Raw genomic sequence first — 19,609 nt, forward strand, 5'->3', positions numbered from 1 at the left:
AAAGCCCTTTGATATGGAGACATGGCCGCCTCCTCTGTCGCAGAAACTGAAAGAGCAATAAAACAGAAGTGGCATGATGTGGGTAGGATTAAACCTTGTCAATCATCAGATGCTTATAGCGTAGACTTAGCTGTCTCCAAGGAATGTTTGTAAAGTACTGTACAACTAATTGAGCTAAATAAATATGTACAAAGTATGCGTTCATTATGAGAATTAGAGTTGAGAGGCAGCATCGGGAGGCTATGTCTAATTAAAAGCTGCATAATGACCAGATTATGCATTAAATTAATAACGCTACAGTAATGATACCAAACATGTTAGTGTTGATTGAAGTTTCCTTTGTGGGGGGCCACCTGGCTCCATTAAGCCTGATTTATAATTCATCTCACGGCGGTGGAGCGCAAGACAGCGATCCCTAATTAATCGCATGTAAGGTGGTGCGCACCGAAATGAGCCGATCCATAAGACGAAGCATAAATCAGGCTTCACGCGACAAAGAATTTCATATTACAAGCATTAGTTACACATGTGGCACTGGTTACCCTATGGAGGCAAAGGAGACAGCGAATGAGAACAAAAAGTACATTTTCCTCAGTGTAGCCAAGACGGCGAGAAATACAGAGGAGTCGTTCTTGTTGATCTGTCCTCCCGGTGGAGCAAAAGCCAAGGCAAGTGCTGTCAATTAAGCTCCACTTGACCAAACAACCTGAGGGGCACACGTCACGTCAGTCACGACAGCATGGCAGAGCTGGTTTGATGGACCATATTTTCCCATTAAAAGTGCACTGGACCAACGGACCAACGGATAAGACCTTCAGCTGGACACAGAGAGCGCATGTGCGTACGCGCACAGTAACACACGCACACACACACGCACACACACACACACACACACACACACACACACACACACACACACGGCTCATTGGTGAAAGACTCGAAAATAATCACTTCCATGCTCCATGGTTGGTAGGCCTTGTGTAAAATAGTCACGACATACCACCAACTTTTTGTCAAATGAAACTGACAATTAAGTTCTTCTGAGGCATGCTCTTCAGTATAGTAGCGTTCCTCAATACCAGATCTCTATCTGCATTATTATTATTATAATTAATGGACTGACTTCAAGTTTGTATCAAGTTGAACTTATGCTACTTTTCAATGCTACCTTTTCAATACACCACAGTTAAATTATTTGTCCGCCATGGACAATATGCTCCGTGGTAAAACAGCACCTGTTCCTTTTCAGATGTACAGCAAGAACACACAGTGCATTAAAATAACTATAGAGGTACCACAACATAAACAGACTGCTACAAACCTGAAGAGCTACCCTAATTACAATAATGAGCTCACAAGTTTGCTGTTCTTCTGACACCATCTGTCTCTCCAAGCTATACCACCTCGCAACAAGTTCACTGCACCGATCTGTTCTGTGCGCGATCTGTTCTGTGCACGATCCGTTCCGTGCACACACCACCACACAGACAAAGCACAGCTAATATTCCTATATGTATAGGAATCGACAACAGTGCTGTCCAAGCAAAGTTGTACTGGGCTTTCGTGGGAACAGCTCGTATGTATACCTTCTTCACTGGAGTAGTCAGTAGTAGACTAGTAGTCACAAACCCCTTCATCATGACAGCTGCCATGTCAACCCTCAGACCATATCCCACCGCTGAGCACTCTGTCACTCCACTGCCTGGATGCTGTTCCCTGGGTTCTCATGCCCGCGTCCAGAGGCGTTCCAGGAGCTACGCTTCAGTACCCGGTTGATGATGTCGCTGCACGTCTTCCTGTACTGGTATCGGAGCAGGGAGTACACGAAGGGGTCACATGCTGCCTTGCTGTAGGCCAAACACTTGGAGACGATTCCCCAGTGAGGGTTGATAGGCACGGACGGGAATAACTCCACGATCCTGCAGGCAAGCAGAAGCAGAGAGACAAATCAAAATGCTGTAAAAGACAAGAATAACCCTGGCAGTGGACATGACAACTTAACGTTGATTTATTTTTCAAGTTAACACCATCAAGTTGCACCTATTTTTTCCCATTTAACACAATCAAGTTTCACCTTTTTTTCTCCTTTTTTAAATATTCTTTGGGGATTTTTATGGCTTTATTGATAGGACAGTAGGCTGACAGGAAATGGAGAGAGAGAAATGGGGAGTGACACGCAGCAAAAGCCATCGGAAGTGGGACTCGAACCTGCAATGTGGGTCAGGCTACATTGTGACGGGACCTCTACGCCAGCGGTCTGGGCCTTGTTGCACCTGTTTACTTCTTTACCTTAATTATTATTTTTTTCCACGATTTTGTAACCCGTTTTGTCACCTAGGGCTGTATTTTGCGTGTCTTAAGTACCAGGTCTTATTCCCTAACTTGAGTAAACTAAAGACCTGGAGGCGTGATCAATGCTCTTTGGCCACTCAGAATAGCCAAATGGCATTGATCACGCCTCCAGGTCTTTAGTTTACTCAAGTTAGGGAATAAGACCTGGTACTTAAGACACGCAAAATACAGCCCCCAGTGTCAATTATCTAATGCAATCCTGGACTCTACACTCGCTTCGCCAACCTGGGGAGAGCAACGGACTGACCTCATCCAATGCATGAGCATCCAAGCCGCTTCTTTTCACCTGACGGGGGGGAGTTTCCCCGGCCGGACATAGCACGTGGAAGGAACACGTTATTCCAACCAGTTCCTTTCCCCTCCATCAGGCCTGGGGGAAGCAGTTTAGAGACCAAGATTACTGCATGTTTTTTGTGAGGGTACCTACCCTTGGGGACACGGGGAGAACATGCCAACCCCACCTAGGGTATGGGCACTGATGACTGATGAGAAGAGAACACACCCCCAGCGCCCCCCAGTGTCCCCAAACGACAGCGCCACCGTGCTCCCCAAAAGTACCTTGACTCTTGGTATAATTAAATATGTCTATCCTCAGAGGCACATGTTATCACCTGGCCCCTGAAGGGCAACATTTCACCCTACAAAATATCTCTGTATTGACTGTATGCTAAACATGACTCTCCACCAACGGCCCCGGGCTGGGGGAAAACCCAGAGCTGGAGCTCACGCAAGAATTAAAGAGCGTCTGACCTGTCAAAGCCGCTTCTTCTCTCATTTTAATGATGCAGTCCAATGTTCTGCTTCTTTGTCTGCTATTTTAATTTAGGTTCTTCTAGGGCAATTGATTTCTTCAATCCCTTTGTTTGCAATGATGTGTTTAATGGGCTGTTTTTGCAATTTAACTACGAATGTGACGTGAATGTTTAAGTGTGTGCTTGAATGAATGACACTTTGGATTTGTATTGCGCTTTCTCCCCTCAGTAGTACCCTAAGCATGTGCGATGTCTGAAGTGTTTTATCACCCACTTCACTGTGTGGCAATGAAAGATAATTATTTTCTGTTTCCACTCCTAGGAAGGGCTTAAAGCCATATGTTTTATTTTTCCCATTTCCATTGTCTCCTCTCCCAGCGGATAGAGGTAATTGCAACGATGTCCGAACTGCAATAAAGATCATATAGTGCATCTGATCTGGTGAGCTGTGTGTTTCACAAAACTTTATCGATATTACCAAATCGAAATTTCTCAATGGGCAGGGAGACCACTTCCAACCACTACAGATGTGCTCGTTATGTAAGGGATAATATCTGGCTAGGCTTCGCCTCTGTGGTTAAACTCCCTGTCTGTGAATTATCTATCTATCTATCTATCTATCTATCTATCTATCTATCTATCTATCTATTATCCAGATTATTACATGGCTACCTAACATAAATTGATCCAAAACACAACAAAAAGTATTCGTGCTGGCTGTGTCTGCCCAGCTGCAGGGCTGGAGCACTGTTGGAAAACAAGGAAGTGAGTTGATCAAATAGAATCCATTTTCGGGTACAGCTAGTCTATTTCTAGCTCAAATGTTTTCAAAAACATTTTTGAGAGCAATGTTTAGCTGTAATGGTGTCAGTGTGTGTGTGTGTGTGTGTGTGTGTGTGTGTGTGTGTGTGTGTGTGTGTGTGTGTGTGTGTGTGTTATGGCTGCATTAAATCAAGTGGGGCGCAGCTGGTGCTCTGAAGGTTTGATTAGGCAGTGTTCTGTTATAGAGCGGAGCGGTCTGTTATCAAGAAGTAACACACCGCTGAATTCAGCGATTGACCAATCAGAATCAAGCATTCAACCAAGCTATGTAATACATTTTAAAAAAACGTACTCTAGCTGGCATACAGATTTGTTAAAATAATATAATTTTCGCTGTATTCACTCAGGATTTCACACTGTGGCTATTAAAATAAAATTGCAGAAGCGAGGGCCTTTCTGTGTGGAGTTTGCATGTTCTCCTCGTGTCTCCTCACAAAAAACATGCAGTAATCCTGGTCTCTAAACTACCTCTCCCTGGCCAGAAAAGAAGTGGCTTGGACTCCTCATGCATAGAAGGAAGCATGAGGACAGGCAGAGGAAGTGTAGCGCCCAGGATTACATTAGATAATTGACACTGGGTGAAAGAATGTGTTGCAAAATCGTGGGATAAAAATTATAAAGTAAAACAAACAAACAATGGGCTTCTCTTGGTTTCAATAAGACAAGATCCACAAGATCAGAGTCTCTCACCACGTGGCACCCTAGGTAGCCATGACGCAAGTCCAGGGGTGCCGCAGAATACTTTGATAAAATTTGGAATTTATCATCAATATCACTTCAGTTTAACCACATAAACCCTCTACTTACTTACTTACTTACTTACTTACTTACTTACCTACCTACCTATGCCTATATTACCCCTTCTGGGGCTTGGGCTGTCTACAAGAGTTCTCCAAGCATCTCAGTCCTGAGCCATCACCGTGCTATTCTAAGTGTGTTGATTGATTGTTGAGTCCAAGTTTTAGTTTGTGGTGACGAGGTGGGTCAGAAGGGCCACATGGGACCTTCTGTAGCCCCCCCCCCTCCCCCCTCCCAGCCCCCAAAGTTCCTAGAATCAGTTCTGTCCTTCCTCATTTAATATCCTGAAAAGACTATCCCTTTAACCACTAGAGCTTTAGGCTACAATACATCAATACTCTTTGGACAGAAGGTAGGCAGCTGTCCCCTGTGGGGCCGTCTTCTCCCTGACCGTCTGACTGATATATAATTTTTTTTGGCTTATGAGGCTGTTCTTCATCTGCACCGAAGCTCCCCTGCTCCCATTTCTCCGGTTGCAGCCGTTTCTGCTGCAGCAGAATTCTTTTTTTTCTCCGTCAGAAAAGAACGAGTCAGTCCCGTTGGGAGAACAAACACTAGAACAAACACGTCGAAGCAGTGGAGAGGGTGAGGCAACCAATTATCATTTACCAGTTAGCACGGTATACGTGACTCAGGAATAAAAACAGATGAAGACAATGGGCCAGCGACAACGACATATTAATGTGCCAACACGCTGACAAAATTATTCGCTACATTCATCTGACTTTTATCTACTTCATCATGATCAACTTAAATAAGACGTCTTTTGGCTTTCACACACAGTATACACTCAAAACTAAAAGTATGAAAATAGTTACAGTCTTGATCAACAAGACAGTTAAAAAATCTGTATGATGTTGCAAATGAATACCAATTACATTCCCTCCTACTTCCCTATTATTAGCCTCATTAATATAGCGCTATACTATTACTTATGTGGTGTCATGGAAGCGGTAAAATCTGTCCATTACCTTCCTGTATATCCACTCTGTGTGATTACACTGACTGCAATCAAGCTGTGTCAGCACGAAGGTCGGCTATACTATACTACAGTACGCAACCCAGCAGCAGCCATCACCCTCGGCTGAACACGCATACAGTATAGACGCTCACTCACTCACACACACGCACACACACAGTCACACACACACACACACACACACACACACACACGCGTACACACATGCACACACAGCGTTGGAGGTTAATAAGTCAGCTCCTTCACCAATCGCCACGCAGTAAAGCTTTTACTATACACGGCCACACACTGTGTGAGTCTTAAAACTGGCCAGCCGCCGGTGGAGAGACCCTACGCCGGGTGCTTTTAGTGTATTACAGTAAATCCGTTAAGAAACTGGCAAACTGCCTAGTTTCTTACCGGAGTAAGAAACTAGTAGTCACTTGTGGTTTGTGAACACAACATACAAGGTCGGACACTCCTCCTCCGCCTCAATCACACTTACTGCCCGCAGGTCGATGTCAAACGCACCGATCAAAGTAGGATAAGAAAACGGGGGTACAAGGAAGGGTCTCTCTCTGTACATATACAGACACACACACACAACTCTAGTGGGTCATAAGTAATGTAAATTCTCACTCCCAACACGGGACATGTACTGAAGCTTGGTCAGGACCCACTTGCGCCATGGATCAATGCACTGGGTAACCCCTTAGAGACACTTTTAAATGTTCAGAGTAGTCTGTGTCACATGACACATAATGTGCACTCAACGTTGAAAACGCCACCAAAAACAGCATCAACTACATGCAAACAAACAGAACTCGAAGCTTAAAACAGGGTCAGGGTCGCATGGCTTGCTTGCACTGGCGCCTCTCTTGGGCACAACTCATAGGACTCCAGGCAGCTTCTGCCAACGCAGCACCGTTTTACTTGCATACCGATATATGCAGAGGATATTAAATGATCGCAACTTTGTGAAAAGTACTGTAGGTTGACCAAGCATCAATATTGTGAGTGAGAATGCTTCTGATTGAGAGGGCTTACGGTTGTTTTACAGGAAATTCCTACTGCATGGTTATATAGGCCAATAGGCTAAAAGTTAAAAAAAAATTAAGTATGTATCCCTTGTGTGTCTGGCTGGGTTGACAGCTGCTCTATCAGCTCAGGGATAGATTGATGGGAGGTGAGGAGCGCCAACTGACTTATGCCTGATTTCTACCAAACTGACCAGAGTCACCAAAACCAGCCTATATCTACGAGCTCACAACGTGTCTCTTGTAGACCAGATGTTTTTGGCGTGTGACACCAGAGCATGAATCAGGCTTTACAGTGGTGCATCTCTCGGACCAGAGGGGGGGTTGGGGGGGTGGGGGGTGGGGTGGCGGGTCGGCAAAAGTGCTAATGCAAGCAACAGCAGAGTGGCGGCATATTACTTATCACAAGGTCAGCCAATCTCATCTCCCAGCTCTGGACTTGGGTGAAGCGAGCAAGGGGGGGGGGGGGGGGGCAGAGGGGTTGTGTGTATGCTTGCGTGCGCACGTGTGTGTACTGTATATGTGTGTGTGTGTGTGTGTGTGTGTGTGTGTCGGGGGGAGGGTTGGGGATGCCAGCAGCAACAAAAGGACTTGCCGCAGTGTTCCACTGAGGTCTCCCTCTCCCTTTGTTCCTCTCACGCTCCCGGAGGGCCTCTCTGTCTCCTCGACTCACCTGGTGATCACGTACGGAGCAAAGCAGATCATGAAGGTCCCGATGAAGGTGCTGATCTTCCTCGTGGCCCTCTGCCGTCTCCTCTTCTGTTCCTCCAAGCAGCGCTGTCGAACACTGCCAAGTGCACAGCAGAAAGTACAGTGAAACAAAGTGCCATGTTTGTATTTTCTAAAGGCAGTGTGCCACTGCCATGTGTTCATTTTAATGACACCACACAGAAAATTGCAACTACCGGTAATTTTGATTGTCCACAAGTATAACCCTTTCCCTTCCTTTTACAAATGTTGTCTAACTTGTCTCACATTGTTATAATGATCATTAGAGTCAGAGCAATAACTCGACTGATCACCATCCTTGCTGCCAATGTTGGCACCGGTGCCAAATGTTGCCTATACCCCTGCAGTACAGTACAGTACAGTACAGTACAGTACAGTACAGTACAGTACAGTACAGTACAGTACAGTACAGTACAGTACAGTACAGTACAGTACAGTACAGTACAGTACAGTACAGTACAGTACAGCAGCCCTGGTGTCTTTGTAATGTGCTAGGTTTGACAGCCACAGAGATCACAGGAGACTCCACACTGTGCGTGCGTGCGTGTGTGCATGTACAGTATGTGTGTGCGCATGTGTGCGTGGATGTTATGTGAAAGGCTATGTGCTGTGTGCTGGGGGTAAATTAGGAAGGACGTGGCAGAGCTGATTTCTGAGGTCTATAGAACTATATGCTGGGTAGAATGAATGATCAACTTTGATCAGATGAAAGCTGCCACCCACCTTCCAGGATTACAACTGTGCGTGCGTGCGTGCGTGCGAGAGAGATGTGAAATGTGCATGTATGTCTCATTATTTGTACAACATGTGTATGCATCCATTTGTGTGCGTGCATGCATGCCTGTGTTTCTGTGAGGGAGAGACAGAGAGAGCGCACGAGAGAGAATATGCGCATTTGTCTATCATCACATATTTGTGTCTTTGAACGTGTGTGCCCATGCATACATTTGTCTGCGCGTACCTTAGAGTTGTGTGGAAATAATAATAGGCTACAAGTGTCCCCCTTCTGTTTAGAACTGGAGGTCTAGAACTTGGGGGCATGTGATCAGTGACATCACATCTGTGTACTCTGCAGGCCAAAGCAGATATTAAAAAATATAGATGTCTCATTGGTCGCTGCAGTTCGTTGGAGCGACCTGTCTCCAACGGGAGGAGGAAGTCAAGTGGAATCCTGAAGGCAAGTAAGTGCTGCTGAGAAAGAGGGAGTCTCGCCTCTGATTGGCCTACCGAACGTCCCCTTCCGTTCTTCCGTTTTGCTTCCGCTATGCTTCGCAAGGAATCTTGGGAAAGCTATACAGCCAATATCGCCGTTGCCTCCTTGTTGCCTTCCGTTGAGATACAGATGCCCAGAACCGGGAGAGGCGTCTATGTTTATATGTCTATATGGGCCAAAGAGTACACCAACGTGATGGTCACTGATCACATGACCCCACGTTCTAGACCTCCAGTTCTAGGCTAAAAAAAAGGGGGGGACTTAAAAAAAAAATCTACACTAAGTTATAGTCACTTCATATATGTTGTGGCATGACATTAATGGTCAACAGTTTGTGCAAGAGCTGACTGAAATGTATAGGGCTGAAGTGGTTAATGTATGTTTTTTTATAATAAGTATAACTCAAGTTTTCAAATAAATGTAGTGGAGAAAGAGTACAATATTTGCCTCTGAGGTGTAGTAGAAATAAAAGTATTGCAAATTGGAAATACTCAAGTAAAGTACAAATACCTCCAAATTGTCCTTAAGTACAGTACTTAAGTAAATGTACTTAGTTACTTTACACCACTGCGTTTATATCATACATTAACTTGCCAAACGCTTCCCCAATATAACGACGACGTTTGGGCAAATGCAAACCAACACATATTTCTCTCTGCAATGTTATAATGTTGCACGGTCTTTATTGAATTACGTGTAATGTGCTAATCAGGAAGCCTTTTACTGCTGTGTCTGTGGCACAGCAGCATTTCAACACAATCAGATTCCAGGAATCCCTCGCCAATACTAGTAGCATGAGTGCTATTCAAATGTCTGCATGGCACTATAGCATTCTGAACTATAGTGCTTCTCAACCAGTGGCCCTTGTGGGGGGGCTCCAGGTGGTCCCCAGGTATATAAATGGACAGTTGGACCCATTTGGTTTCATTTTATGCTCTCAAGAGTTAAATTATTGTTAACCCATTCTGACCTGAGATCAGATTCTAAAAATGTCTTCTACATCCTGACAGTTTTCATTCTGACCTGAGGTCAGATTCTAAAAAAATGTCTTCTATGTCAGTCGCTCTTCGATTTTTCTAAAATAGCAGACCTACAAGCCCGCTTGCAGCTTGTAGATCTGATATTTTTCAATAGCTAAAGCATAACATATAGTGCCAATACCAAAATGGGTTCCCACCCGGAATGGGTTAAACATCTGCATTACCTAATTAACAAGAAGTCTACACACAATTAGAGAATGTAAGAATAATTACTTTGATCAATGTTTGCCTATGTTCTCTCGAGTCTCTCCTAGGGTACCACATCTGGTGCCTATACAGTATGTCTATATGCACATGCACTTTTTATGACCTATCGCATAGCACTTTAATGGTTATGTGCACCTTTGTACTTTGGTATCTGCTATGTGAACTGTTTGTTTATTTGTACTGCTTCGTTGTTTAATGTACCGTCTATATGCTGCAACCCAATTTGCCCTTCGGAGACACTAAATAAACATGACCCTTGAACCTTGAACATCAATACAGCAGGGAATTGTGCATGGACAAAATCTTATCCGACGACAACATATTCCAAGTATTGGCTCTGAGAGGCTAAGGGCCGATTCATACTCCTATTTTAGAGCCGAATAAAAGTCGGTTCGCCGCTGTAGAGCCTACAATTTGACGTCATTTGAGGTTCGGGGGGGCGGGTACCGTCCTAAAGTCGGCTCTTCGGTGCTACTGAAAATTTCTGACGAGCCGAAATCATTTCGGCACTACAGCGCCGAAACAGCGGGTAAAATAGGAGTATGAATCGGCCCTAAATCTCATCAAATGGTCTCAAATGGTCTCAAATGCAGAATAAATGATGGACTTTGACATGAAAAGGGTTGAAACTGCACTGTTACTGTATTGGAGAGGGAGCAGGCCCAGGGGCAAAGCCTCTTTGAGTATTCAGGGTGAGGCATTCAATATAAATGTTTGCGATTGTTTTGTCGTATAGCCTTTTGAGATTTTGTTGCTTACAACATGATTATCCATTTTATGAAGGGCTGTGTGCAGGCACAGTGAATGCTAATTGGAACACAACTAAGCAGCCATTATTTCATTTTCATATTATTGCATGCAGAACAGCATGCATGGGACGTAGATAGATAGATAGATAGATAGATAGATAGATAGATAGATAGATAGATAGATAGATAGATAGATAGATAGGTAGGGGGCCCTTGAAATTAAAAGGTTTGAAAACCAGACAGACAGACAGACAGACAGACAGAGACACACACACACACACACACACACACACACACACACACAGTCACACACACACACACACACACACACACACACACACACAATCAACATATATATTCCAACCACCTCACCTCGGGTGAATATCCACCAGCAGCACCAGGGTCTGCATGGTGATAACGTCTATCCGCTTGCAGTGGAACCTCGCCACTTTGAGCACTTTGAGGTACGTGACGCACAGCACTATAAAAGAGAGCAGAAACGTGAAGGAGTGGAAGAACACGGTGAAGATGACAAACGGAGTGCGGCTGCCGCCGCTGCTCGCCCTGTCCCTCATGGCGTTGTTCGTGGCCACCAGCGTGCACGACGCGTACAGCTGGTGATATCCCACCCAGGAGAGGCAGGTGGCCACCGTGGAGAACGACACGGAGTGCGCCCACGTGTAGCCGAGCACGAACGCCGCGTCCCGGTGGCGCATCTTGGAGTGGTAGCGCAGGGGGAACACCACGGCGATCCACCTGTCGATGCTCAGCGCCGCCATGCTCAACATGGAGTTGGTGGACAGGAAGGTCTCCAGGAAGCCCACCGCGCGGCAGAAGGCGTCGCCGCCCGGCTGGCCCTGGCCGACGAGTCCCGCCAGCGTCAGCGGCATGTTGGACACGGTCAGCATCAGGTTGCAGAGGGTGAGGTTCAGGGTGAACACGCCCGGCACCTGGCGCCTGATCTCCGGGTTGTAGAGGAAGCAGATCAGCACCAGCACGTTGGACAGCAACGACACCACGATGATCACTACCACCAGCGCGCAGACAAGCACCTCCGCAGTGTCCATCGTGCGTGTCTGTGTCCCCCGCGGCTTCCCCCCCCCCTCCAAAAAAAAACCACTCACTCACTCAGTTATTCCCACTTTCCGTGCGTATATAGGCGTATATCCAGATAATCCAGGCTCTTTTTGCAGTTGCAAAAATGACATTACTTTACCTGTCACATTTCGCCCGCGTATAACCATGTCCAGTTTGTCCACGCATCCCCCCACGAAGATCCACTGAAGCTGCGCATCCGCGCTCCTCGATCTTCGCCAAAGCAGCAGCAGCAGCAGCAGGAGCCAACATAAATTATGTTTATGTGGGGTTTACAATGATTCCCACATGATAAGAAGTATCAGGGTGCGTGCGTGCAGCGTGGGAGAGATTAGAAAGAAGTAACCTCAGCCCCCCCCCCCCCTCAAAGTGCGAGAGAGAGAGAGAGAGAGAGAGAGAGAGAGAGAGAGAGAGAGAGAGAGAGAGAGAGAGAGAGAGAGAGAGAATCTACCCCGACGCTGCGTCTTGCCGTGCAGATGAAGCCTTTGTGATGCGCGCGCTCTCCTCTCCACTCTGTGGGGCTTTGTGCCCCGCGCTCCTCCAGAGCAATGTGAAGAGCATATTAATAGGAGTCAAGAAGATGGGCTTTCATTGGATTTAATATATAGTTGACCGGGTTTTAAAAGACCTGCGCGTTCTTCCTGCTGCAGGGCATGGTCTTGGTCCCCCGAGTTATAGGCCTATACCTATCAAATTATGCCGCTGTCATCATCATCATCAGAGCAAATTAGTATCAATTACTGACGTGTAAAACAAAATGCTACATTTGGAAAAGAGCCTATTTTCTCTAACATTCCAGCTCACCACTTGTGATTAGAATGCATAGGCTGATTTATAAAGTGTTGATGGAAATAATGCCAGCTGCTTGCCTTGCATTATCTGCAAATTGATGCTTTTGTTTTTCTGATTGCCTGCTGGTGCTAATCATAATGCCAAACTTTAGAAGACATTATAATAATCTAACACAGTGGTTCCCAAAGTGGGGTTCGTGGACCCCTATAGGGGTCCTTGAGAGAGTTCCTGCAGGGGGTCCCCAGCTAAATGATCATTTGGAACCAAATGGACCCATATGGGTCCGTAACTCAGAGTGTACGAAATGGATCTATATTTGATTCCATTTGTACACTCTCAGAGTTAAATTAACTTGCCATTTCGTACACTGCCATTAAATGGGGGGGCCGTATAGGTCAAGCCTGCAGGGATCCTTGAAATGAAAGTGGTTGAGAATCACTGCTATAGAGCCGTATAAAAACCTTCTCTTATGTGGGGTCCTTGCCATACATTTTCAAAAGGTGGTCCACAGGCTAATAAGTGTCAATTTGGGGGTCCTTGACTTGAAAAAGTTTGGAACGTCTGGGTTTCCGAGGATCTACAGAGTGACGCTTATAATGCTGCCTGTTCTTCGTGCTTCAGACTGTAGCAGTGCATGTAAAGTAACATAAAGTATACTTGTACTTGCAAGAAAGTAGTTCTATACATTGCAGTATAGGCCTATTGATACTTTTACTTAAGTAGAACAATTGAGTACTTTTTCCACCAATGGTAGACAAGACAGTGCTTTTCTCTTTTTCATTCAACGATGCTTGACTTGGTTGGATGTTTGCATTATAGCCTATAACGTGCAGTGGTGGGGAAAAAAAAGTACTCATTATTTACTTAAGTAAAAGTATCAATACTGCAATGTAGAACTGTACTCCGTTACAAGTAAAAGTACTTGAGTGAAAGTACAAAAGTATATTGGCATCAAAATGTATACTTAAAGTACCAACACTAGAAAGTATACTCACTGTGCAGAATGTCCCGTTTCAAGTTTCATTATACAAAATACATTTTGAAAATAGCAGATCTACAAGCTCACAATGTGTGCCATCGCAACGCATTGTGGGCTTGTAGAACACCTATTTGCAAATGGTCGAAATGTATATATAGGCCTAGCCTATATAGGGCTGAAGTGTGTTTTGTAATAATAAAAAAAATCTACAAAGTAACTAAAGACTTCAAATTATTGTAGTGGAGTAAAATGTCAATATTTGCCTCTGAGATGTAGTAGAGAAGTAAGTAGTGGAAATTGGAAAATGTATGTTCATGATAAAATGCCACCATTTTTTTCTACTCGGCCTGTGTCTCATAGGGCCTGCTGGACGGGTTTCTGAACTGTCCACAGCCCTCCTATAAGACACAAACTGAGTATGAAAAGAATTGTGGTATTTTATTATGAACATGAGGACCAATTATCTGAAGATAAGTTGAAAAGTGATGAAGTGGTCCTTTAAGTACAGTACTTAAGTAAATGTACTTAGTTACTTTAAATTACACACCACTGATAACGTGCTTCGTCTGGCACAAAAGCAACATAATCTGGAGCGTTGACTTCCTCACCCTGTGCAGGATTCTCCCCGAGTCACACTGCATCTTCCTCTGACGCGCCGCGCATCGATCTTAATGTGTCGCTGTATTCGTGTCAGGCGATGACAGGGTGGGGGTGGAATATACACACACACTGTGAAATGTTCATTTAACCCATTCTGACCTGAGATCAGATTCATACGAGGTTTCCACGGGACACACACTGGTCTGATTAACCCATTCTGACCTGAGATCAGATTCTAAAAATGTCAGTCGTTCTTCGAATTTTTCAAAAATAGCAGACCTACAAGCTCGTATCGCGCCACCGAGTGGCGCGATACGAGCTTGTAGATCTGCTATTTTTCAATAGCTAAAGCATAACATGATGCCAACACCAAAATGGGTGCCCGGTCAGAATGGGTTAACTAGGACTATGTGAGTCAAACGAACGCCTAGGATTGTACTGTGTAGGCCGGCGTGCGTGCGTACATGTGTGCGTGTGTCATGATGAGCCATATATTGTTTCTGGTAACTCACACATATACAGTATAATGCAGAGCTGTAGTAGTCCTCGGCTATATATTTCCTCAGTTTTAGTGCTTAAACATTTCAAAATATTACACTGAAATAAACATATACTGGGAAGGCTCTTTTAGAAGCCATCGGCAATCACGTGATGTTACATGAAGCGTGTGCATGATGTGTGCGCATCAGGAGACTATGATACAATGACAAATGGAGGGCTCAACTTTTCCTCAGGACGTAAAGGGAATCTTAGAATTTTGCTTGTGTTGGGCACATGTTCGACTACATTGAAAACGAGGGCGTGCCCCTCAACGTAATGATGATGATGATTGATAACATATTATAATTGTACCACACAACAAAGTATTCTATAGTCAGACCCTCACAATAGCGCTGGCCCATGAGGTCAAACACATTAATCTATATATGGGGCCCTCTGTTTAAGTCGAAAACTACCCCCAAGTCGCCATCAGCAAGATTTGACAGCAATACAAATATATTCATGAAAAATTGTCACACTTTTTAAATTGTTCTTCTTCCGGAGTAACCTACCTAACTTCCGCTGTGATTGGCCGAGCTTTGCATAATGTTTGTACGGTTGTTGTTGGTTACGTAACCAATCTATGTTTTACAATCATAGACATTGTAATTGGCTGACAATATTAGTGGGAGTTGCCTATATGTAAGTGACTGCGGAAACTACACTTTGCAATTTTTCAATATTGCGACTTTTCTACTGCCTTTCATGCAGTACAAGAAAGGCAGTTTTACAAAAGTGTGAGTTATCCAGGACAACGCTCCACATGTCCCAGACTCTTCTCCCTTCTGGCTCCAAAACTATGGAATGAACTCCCCATTGCAATTAGAACTGCAGACTCACTCCCAATCTTCCACCGTAATCTGAAAACTCACCTCTTCAGACTCCACCGTATATGTAAGGATATTCTACGTGTTAGATGGATGATTCTTAGATTACTAATGATCCTAGATGACTGTACCTTCATCATTTCTGCTCAAACACAGACCCACACAATGAACCAAAGACACTATTAACATGTCAAAGAGGTAGGCAGGCTTTTGCATGATTTGAAGTACAATGATTTTATGCCCTCCTCCATTCTTTTTCGAGTGCTCAGATCTCTGAAGTTCTGGTTTCCGTTGATCCTATAAGCACCAATCTACGTTTTTAACTCAACATTCATCTCCACTGAGCACCTGTTTGTTCTCTCTCTAGGTAGGCAGATGTGTTACTACCATACAACATGGCCTGTGCCTGAACCGTGTTCTTAAAATAGTCTAAAAGAAAGATATAAGATACAGACAGACTTGCCTGAATATGGAGGGATTGCGGTTTGACAGGCCTGAGAAGATAGCTTCACAAAATATGAAAAAAATTCACAAGGGCACAAAATAATATTCATAAATGTGAAAAATATCTGGGGATTTACATCCTACTGGCAGCATGCACAAGAAACTTGGCACTGAGTGGTTTGTGAAGTTTGCCGTGGTTAGACAAAAAAAACAAACAGGTGCACGCACACACACAGTCACACACACACACACACACACACACACACACACACACACACACACACACACACACACACACACACACACACACACACACACACACACACACACACACACACACACACACAGACACACACACACACACACACACATTCCACTTAATCCCAATTGTAGAGATCCGGTACTGGTCCACATATACCAGAATGAATGGATTAGATAAAACCCGTTCATCCATAGGATAAAAAAGCCTAGAGTGACTCCTATCTTTTCCATTAAATCAGAAGTGAAAAACATATGGCTCCTATATTGAAAACATCCCATCCCTTGTGTGTGTGTGTGTGTGTGTGTGTGTGTGTGTGTGTGCGTGCACTTCTGTGTGTGCGCTTGTGTGTGCCCACACGCATATGTGAAATGTCAGCTTTTCACCCAGTTTACTGGCGTTTATTTGTATAATTGGCTGCTCTTGCTCCTCGTCAGACAGATAGTTACTAAAGAAGGCAGCGGCGCAGCTGCAGTGGTTTTGGACATAATAAGACCCGAAGCAAGTAGACAGAGATGGTACCATCTTATAATGAGCATCAATGCTGACCAATTATACGAAGACTAGTCCGAGTTCGGGCCCCTCCGCGGCCTTCACACCTACATTGCACTACCCAATCGACCAATATGTCTGAGTCATATATAGTGTTGGGGGCTACGGGAGTACCCGTTGTACAGTACGCGTCTGTCTGTGTACCTCTGTATCTGTCACGAACGCACCTTTCCTCCCTGATCTCACACACAACTGGCGACACCCCTCTTCTGTGACCTACGCGGAACTGCCTGCAGCTGTGGCTCAGGAGGTAGAGCAGGTCGTCCAATGATCCGTGGGTCGGTGGTTTGAATCCCGGCTCCTCCTGTCCACATGTCGAGGTGTCCTTGGGCAAGACACTGAACCCTACATTGCCTCCAATGAGTCGGTCGGTGAGCTTGCCACCATTGGTGTGTGAATGTGGGAAGTGAGGACGCTGGCGTTGACTGTTCGCCGGTTCACCTCCCAATGTATGAATGAATGAACCATTGTAAAGCGCTTTGAGCACTTGGAAAAGTGCTATAAAAATGCCTTTCATTATCACATGAGTGGACCGCATTATATAACACCCAAAAACCCCTGCTAAATCAGATGGCACTGTGGCGTCGCCGTTAAGCATTAGACTTTCAACCCCAGTGCCTCGGGATTGAATCCTTCTGAGCGCAGTGTTTATTTTAAGGCTAGGTTTAGGCATAGTTTAATGCCCTTTTTATGCCACTGCCCACTTGGTGAGAAAAGACTACAGTACTTGGGCAAAAAAACCAAAAAGAACAGTTACAGTTTCAGAGGCTCTGGCGGGCTTGAGCAACGAGAGGCACAGACACATAGAGGTTAGGCAACACACTTCAACACACTGAATTGGGAACTCCTTATATGGTCGTGGCTGAGTCAGAGGTATGCCCGCCGGCCCTCCCAAGCCAATTTTAATAGGGTTGGATAAGGTTGAAAATGACTGTCTATTTTAAGAAACGGCATGGTCCATTTTAGGGATGACAGAAAAGTAGGAAGGATATGTTTTGACCATCCCCTAACCCTAACCTGTTGTTTTGACCTCTTTTCCCCCCACCCAAATCTTAATTAGAGGAGTCAGGCCCCAAACAAACCTATAATCCCCCTGTAATTCGAACCACGTGCATCAGGGGCTGATAGTTATTCTATTGGGTCCATTTTTAAACTCTGAGTAATTAACACCGAGGTTTTTATTGTGTATTTATAAGCAATGGGAGGCTGCTGGACACAGACAGACAGCCGTGCCAGCTGCCGGCTATTATTTCCAAGTGGACAGGCAGTACTACCCCTGCATGGGCCCGTGTGAGGCTTTGTCAGGGCTGGGGCTGTGGCCGCTGCAATCTCCCACATTATTGTGTTTCACATGAGGAAGCAATCGCCCTTCGGATAAAAGGTGCATGCACACCGGAGCTATAATATAGCTGTCCATGCTGTCCTCTTCTGTGAGGCAGCCGGGGGGGGGGGGGGGGGGGTCTTTAATTTGCACACCGATGTCTAAACCCTAAGTTCTTCGGATACACCAGTTGTTCTCATAGTGTCATTCAACTTGAACACTAAAGCATAATTGCTTCGCTTTTTGAGTGGTACCTCCGCTCCAATACGCAACTATTTGTGTACAGTATATGTGTGTCTGTCTCCTTTACTCTCTCAGAGTAAAGTGGCACAGAGTACACTACAGTGTCAGTACGAGCCCTGGTCGCGTTCCTGGGGGTCTGGATGATCCGGGGACCCCCCGGTGAGTCGACCCCCACAACGAAACTCTGTCATTTCTCGACCGTTTTGGACACGGCACCCTGGGCACGTGCCTAAAATAATAAAATTCCAAAAATAATCAAAGCAAAGTACACTACACTACAGTACAGTACAGAGCACAGTAAAGTGCAGTACTGTGCCCTGTGGCATGGGCATATATGGAGCGTATCTGATGAGGTCAGATCAACATATGGAATGTCAGAACAGGAAGGACTGGTGGGGAGGATCAACATATGGAATGTCAGAACAGGTCAGCTGTTCTAAGAGAGGGTTTGAGTTCAGATGTACTGTAGAGTTACTGGCCGGCTCCATAGAGTATATGAAGATCTATTCTAGGTGATGATCCAGTCTTCTCAACGGTTATGGATATATGGTGGCGTGATGTGTCACAAGGCACCATGTATGAGATCTAAGGGTCACGAGGCGTGACCATATATGGAGACGTGATGTCACGAGGCGTGACCATATATGGAGACATGATGTCATGAGGCATGACTATATATGGAGGCATGGGTAACAGACGGACGGACGGACGGGAGATGCATGTTTTCATAGTAAATGCGACCTACGGTTGCAACAATAAATATATAGTGCCACCGCTCAGTTCACACAGGTGTGATTTAAAAGCAAAACAATAGTGCAACAAGCTGCACGATAATCAGGAATATTGAAGCACATGATTTGATGGAGCGTGTGTGTGCATGTGGGGACTGCCCATGCAGTATACTGTAGTGCATGCATCCATGTGCGTGTGTCTGAGCTAAAAGTATTCTAAGTATTCTGTCTGTTGAGATAATTTCTACAATTTACAATTTAGGCATTTAGCAGACGCTCTTAATCCAGACTCAGAGCGACTTACATTAGGCAAGAACAAAAATGCCCATGACTCGCAACACCTGCTCCCAAATGCAAAGCCGTGCAAAAGTCACTCCAGATACCAGTGTCTACTAAATGCCTAAATTGTGCATTCATGTTATGCATTTGAGTGCATGCGTGCGTGCAATGTGTGTGGAGAAAGTTTAAAATATCTTCACAGTCAACATTGTTAATTTTGACTCTGGTATTTTTTATTTATGCAGTAGTCGCTTCGCTCTCTCTCTCTGTTACTTCAGTTTTTTTCTTTA

General features: G+C 44.9%; 1 protein-coding gene across 1 annotated transcript; it reads right to left on the reverse strand.

Annotated features, from left to right (window-relative positions):
• Positions 1-1,690: 1,690 nt before the first annotated feature.
• Positions 1,691-11,724, reverse strand: LOC308332595 (G-protein coupled receptor 26-like; the record flags this gene model as incomplete). Its single annotated transcript, XM_080788567.1, has 3 exons — positions 1,691-1,919; positions 7,393-7,506; positions 11,030-11,724. 3 exons carry the CDS (start codon positions 11,722-11,724, stop codon positions 1,691-1,693), a joined length of 1,038 nt encoding a protein of 345 aa, XP_080644693.1.
• Positions 11,725-19,609: the final 7,885 nt, after the last annotated feature.

Source organism: Protomyctophum bolini, assembly GCF_963924005.1.
Source record: "Protomyctophum bolini genome assembly, chromosome: 18".
NCBI lineage: Eukaryota > Metazoa > Chordata > Actinopteri > Myctophiformes > Myctophidae > Protomyctophum > Protomyctophum bolini.